Below are 6,000 nucleotides of genomic sequence, written 5' to 3' on the forward strand. Positions count from 1 at the left end.
ACTCAGAGTGATCCTCCTGCCTCAGGCCCCTCCCCGTCCCATTTCAGGCACACGACACTACGCCTGGCTGACCTCTTGTTCTTGAGGTCTACCTGAAATTGTTATTTCTGAGAGTCATTCCTCATTTGAATTACAACAGGAATGGATGTTGGGAAACTCTTAGCTAAGCACTTGAAGTACTAATTCATAGCTTTCTTTATAGATATATGGCAGCGTGTGGGAGAAATTACACCGGGCCTTTGCCATTTGGAGTGGTTTTGGTATGACCCTGACTGGCGTCCACACCTGTGGAGATTACATGTTCAGCGGCCACACAGTCGTCCTAACTATGCTAAATTTCTTTGTCACTGAATGTGAGTATCTCATGCGGCTGTGCGTGTTAGACAAATCTCTGGAGCAGAGGCTATGGGAAGGGGGCCAGAAGTCCTGTGGCTGATGAGCAAGAATCTTGACCTAGGACACATATGACTAAGAAGCCTTGAAAGAAATGTGGTTTTAAAATGACCTTTCTGTCCTTTTCCTAGATACACCAAGAAGCTGGAATTTCTTGCACACCTTGTCCTGGGTTCTCAATCTCTTTGGGATCTTCTTCATCCTGGCTGCCCATGAGCATTACTCCATCGATGTGTTCATTGCCTTTTATATCACAACGAGGCTCTTTCTGTACTACCACACTCTGGCCAACACCAGGGCTTATCACCAGAGCAGGAGAGCGAGAATCTGGTTTCCCATGTTTTCTTTCTTTGAATGCAATGTTAATGGCACGGTACCTAATGAATATTGTTGGCCATTTTCAAAACCAGCAATAATGAAAAGACTAATTGGATGAAGTTATCTTTGTAATGAGTTTGTGATTAAGTATACAGTAGTTGTTGAATAACTTTGCTTTCTCTTGTTAGGTTGTTGCTGGATGTGTTGCATTTTGGCTTATATATTGACAGAGTTCCCAGTGCTGAGTGAGGGTATGATTGTAAAAAGCAAGAAAGAACAGTGAAAACCCTTACCTAAACATTTGAACTGAAAGCTTCAGTATAGGTTTTCTGCCCCTTTATTTTAAGAAGATTTAAATATTTGATTGAAGTTGGGCTGTTGCCCTTACCGTTGAGTATTTGTTTATTGAACTTAAGCAAATCAGCAGAAGCTGTTTGCTGGTTGAAGGATTTTTATGAACTTCCAGCAGTGCTCTAGTTAAGAAATGGTATTTTTGAAGCCCCTTAAAAGAAAAATCTGTACAGTGTGAACAGTGCTTGTTCTTTGAACTAATTTTGTGTCTAGAAAGTGATTTGTTTTATTGACAAAAGTGTTTTGCCTTCTCAATTGTCTTTAAGAAAGTTCACTGAGCATACACCATGCCTGAAACAAGGGAACGAAAGGGCCATCTGTGAGGTGACAGTACTGAGGAGGTGTCACCGGCCTTCTCGTTGATATATGTGGGTGTAGAGCTGGCATTTTTCACCAAAGATGTCACAAAAGATGCAGTTCGTATTTTGTTCTGAGGGTTCAAAATGAACGTCGGCAAGCACTTGAGGGAAAATATGGCTGCATTCATAAAAACAATGGCTAACTTTAGTGGTACAGGTACCTGAAATAGCTGTCATTATTAGACCAGTGACAGCCCAATTTAATACTTTTTAAAGTGATGTTCTTTAATGAGACAAATAGGAGTGTTTTACCAGATGTTAAGTTCTTATGGCAGTAAGTAGGGAGGTACGCATGCAAAGCATTTTCTTCTTCTGAAGAGAAGCGAATAACAAGTTGTGGAAGAAGTGTGAACTTTTAAAGTTTTGAACTTTCTCATTCTTGGTTATCAGTAAATAGTGTGAGACATGTTTGGATACAAAAAAAAAAAAAAAAAAAAAAGCTTTGTTGCTTTTTATTTGTAAAACAATTGTGTACATACATTCTTTCTACCTAGTGTTTATTTGCCAGTCAGGAAATGAACATCTTAACTGCTGTTCACAACACTAGAAATTTAATATCTTAAGAAACTTCACCTTTGTGAAGCATTTGTCACTTTATTTTCAATGAATTTTTAGGTAGCAATATGACAGAGCAGGCTGTGGAACTGGAAATTGACCCTGACTGATGAATTGAACCGCTTAGAGTATCACTGTGTAGATTGTACATTCCATGTCTGACATGCAGTTAGTTAGCAGAGGTGTGGCATACATCCTGAGGCCTGAAGTTAGGCCACAGCAGAAGCCGCTCCTTCCTTATCTGGGTGAAATATTTTATTTTTGCACTTTGAGTTGTAGTTCCACTCCTGTAAAAGCTACAGAGGAGCCTGCATGAATTGGGTAGGAAAGGAGCTTTACGGGAAGATGTGCCAGCCAGTGCTGAGTGACCCTAGTTCTGAACATTCATTTCTCACGTGAGAAATGGTACCAGGCAACTGGAACTTTATTATGCTTTTAAATCTTATATATCTTAAATTGTTGGTTCTGTTACATGCTAGGGACAAAAATACCAACACGTTAACAAAAGAAACTGCGTAATCCACGAAGTGTGAAGGGTGCTTCCTCTGCTCCTTAGGGTGGTTTCACCTTCGAGGTCAAAAGATGTGGCACCAACTTTATTTTTTCCCCAAATGACAGAACAGGGAAGAATTGAGCCAGAGAGGGACTAATGTTGGCTTTTGGTACTACATTTTAAAAAGAAAAGTCTTTGGCAATATTAACTTTAAAATGTTAAATGGCTATTAATGGTAAACATTTTCTTTCTGCATATGGATTCCAGTGTAGGAAAAGCTAAAAAAATATAACGGCAACTAAATTTGCAGAGCTCTTGACTAGGAGAGTGCCTAACAGCAGATGGCAGTGATACTTGTAAAATCGCTTTCCAGGCTCGCATTTACTCTTCTTTTGAGAAAAAAGTAAGCTAGATTTATAATTTATTGTTTTAACTATTACAAGGCAGTGTTTACATAAAGTAATCATCTCCAGATTTTTCTTGGAAATCTCTGGGACAAAATTATTTCAGTCATTTACAAAGGTGAAACCCATATTTTAGACATTTTTATTTTGTCCAGAAATTTCCAAGATTTTTGTCTTTGTGCTTTTTCTTCTTGTTAAAACCCTAAATTGTAGTAAAGATAGGTGTTGACACTTGAGTGTGAGTGTGGCTGGTGAAGAAGCTGTAGGCCCATGCACCACATCAGGTTCTGCAGGTGCAGGTTTCTGAGTGCCCTGCTTCCTGGAGAGCTTGGTGGGTTCGCAGATACAAATTGGCGTTTTTGTGGAAAGTCCTAGAAGCATTGTCGGGGATCCTGGAGCAGTGTTGCCTTTTTCCTTTTTCCTTTTGTTTTTAAAGGACCAGGCAAGGTAGTACTGAGAAGTAACTGAAGTTGATAGGTATCAAGGTAGGTTTCGAAGAAGGCAAATTTGACACTACCATCAAATAATCTGGGGCAGCTTCTTTGGGCTGTGTTGAATTCTCAACACGGTATCCTCTCCATAGTTCTCTGACTAGAATTGCTAGTACGGTTAGCAGTGAGCCAGCCTCAGTCCCACTCAGCTAAGTGTGGGCTGCTGACAGTGCAAGGCTGGTAGTGTGGTGAGCTGTCCCTGCCGTCAGGTTGGGACTGAGAATCCCAGCACCCCTGAAGTTTATAAATGGGGAACAGAGGAGCCACATCCTTCCGCAGCGGCAAAAAGCAGTCTGTTGGAGGAACATCAATTTAGAAAGCAATATTCATACATTTCTGGAGTCATATTCCTAACACTAATCATTGACTGTAGTCAGCAGAAGGCAGTTTCAAGGCTTCTAGATCCACAGTGCTTAAGGGTGTTAGACGTATTCTTGTTTAAAGTCTCCGATTAATAAATTTGCCTTTTTGTAGACTGCCATTATCCCATACTAAGAGTAATTACAGTCAAGTCATTTGTCAGTTCTTGAAGGGATTCAAGCATTTGAGACAAAAGGAGCTCTCTGTCAGAAAAGCCCATTTGCTTTTTTTTTTTAGACAATATCAGTTACATGCAGATAATTTTCAAAGCCAACAAAGCATGTCAGTTTTAATGGCAGCTTTAGTTGGCCGTTTAGACAGTTGGTATCTGTAAAATTTATCCTGCGCTGAGCACAGTGGTGTGCACTGTGACCCCAGCACCGGCACTCGGGCAGGAGCGGGGTGAGTTCCAGTCCAGCCTGGGCTGCATAGTGATGCCCTGTCTCAAGTTCAGTCTGAATTACCCTTGTCCCGCTATGCTACAGAATTGCCATGGAACTAAGGTCACAATGCTTCAGGTATCCAGTGAGAGCAGAACAGAACAGGCTGAGTTGATTTGTCTCCTGTCTTTCTTGAGTTCCCCTCTGACCTCGCACCAAGTGAACAACACTTATTTCAAAGAACTCACAAGTGACTTAATTCCTTTGTGTCAGGTTCAGTGCACGTAGCTGAAATCTGTAAGCCATGATCTTAACCACCAGTAAGTTGCTTTTTAAAATACACTACTCCAGACCAACCCACAGGATTCTTTATTCAGTGCGCTCAGTCCCAGCCCTCGGGGCTGTGAGGCAGAGGTGGCAGGGGAGGGCGCGGTGGCCTTGGTGCATGGTTAGTGCGCTGCCAAAGGTGGAGCGCAGCCGAGAGCTTCTGTTGGTCAGCGGAGCCTCCCAAAACTGTTCCGCCTAAAGATGTTTCCATTCAGAGAATCCAGGAACTGTCAGGGCGAGGAAGTATTTCTAATACGGAAGGGGGCTGCGCAGCCAGGAAGCACAGGGGTTTGGCCTGCAATGGACACCCAAGTTTGAGCTTTCTGCCCAGAGGCTCCTGTCCACAGAGAAACTAGTATTACTTACAACGCCACAGTGGTAGCCATATTTTGAAGCACAGCATTGTACATAAGTAAATATCTTGATTCTAAATTAAATTCAGATTTAACTAATATATATTATTTTATATCTTTGTTGTATTAAAATGTTTAAAAACACTAAAAATAAAACATTTGGAAGTTGGGTTGCAGTTTCTTATTTAAAATCTTTTTTTTGAGACAGGATCTTGCTGTATAGTGCAGGTTGGCCCTGAACTGCTAAGCTGTCCAAGGGATATGCCTCCCAAGTGCTGGAATGACAGGCATACACCACTGTGCCTGAGCCTTTGCGTTATTGATATATATTGCTTGATAGTCCAATAATATGTGTCAGTGATGGTGAACCTTTCAGAGCTTTCAGTGACACAAACAGCCCACTGTGGCACTCATGACCCAGGTTCAACGCCACACCGTACCTGACACAGTCCACAGATGCTAACCCACCATGGCCATCTCTCTCCAGCCAGAGGGGCTGGCTCACACAGTGAAGAGGCCAAGTGAGCTTGATGGCTTTTTCATAGACTCCATAGCAGATTCCATTAAGAGGCCCAAGGCTGGGCATGGGGGCACACTCCTGTAATCTCCACTTGGGAGGCTGAGGCAGAAAGCCCACCTTAGTTAACTGAGTGGGACTAAAGTGAATTTAAGGCCAGCCTGAATTGCATAGTGTCTCAGAAGAGGCCCAAGAAGGTGAGGTTTAAACCCATCCTTCCACGAAGGTGGATTTAGGAGAGCACTGGCTGGAGAGGTGCACTGCGAGGGACTTCAACACAGCTGAAACTGCTCAGACGGATATGTGATAAGCACAACTATCAGGAAAGAGTCTCAGTTTCTTCATTGATTCTACGGTGCCACTCATGCTTCTTACCTACTTTTATTTTAGTTTTTTGAGACAAGGCCTTGCTTTGTAGTTTAGGCTGGTCTTAAACTCCAGATTGATATCCTTCACTCAGCTTCCTGAGTGCTGAGCTTACAGGCATGTGCTACTACACCCACCTCTTAACCAGCTAGTAAAAAAATTGGAGTCAGGTGTGAGTTCGGTACCTGTAACCTCAACACTCAGAAGGCTGAAGCAGGAGGCTCTCCAGGAGTTGGAGACCAGCCTGAATATATAACAAGACTGTCTCAAAACACCAAAATAAAAGTTACTAATTTTAAATAATTCATGATCATAACACACTACATACTGAAA

General features: G+C 42.1%; 1 protein-coding gene across 4 annotated transcripts in view; it reads left to right on the forward strand.

The window, feature by feature from the left end:
• The window catches only part of Samd8 (sterile alpha motif domain containing 8), a 63,063-nt gene extending 58,109 nt beyond the window's left edge, over positions 1 to 4,954 (forward strand). For all 4 annotated transcript variants that reach the window (XM_003473610.5, XM_005005342.4, XM_013156892.3 and 1 more), the window contains exons 5-6: positions 203 to 353; positions 525 to 4,954. In XM_003473610.5, coding sequence (XP_003473658.1) covers positions 203 to 353; positions 525 to 829 — 456 coding nt within the window. In that variant the 3' untranslated portion in view covers positions 830 to 4,954. The remainder of the gene's footprint in view (positions 1 to 202; positions 354 to 524) is intronic.
• Positions 4,955 to 6,000: the final 1,046 nt, after the last annotated feature.

Source organism: Cavia porcellus, unplaced genomic scaffold (assembly GCF_034190915.1).
Source record: "Cavia porcellus strain 051 isolate PalLab524CR breed Dunkin Hartley unplaced genomic scaffold, mCavPor4.1 scaffold_28, whole genome shotgun sequence".
Taxonomy (NCBI): Eukaryota; Metazoa; Chordata; class Mammalia; order Rodentia; family Caviidae; genus Cavia; species Cavia porcellus.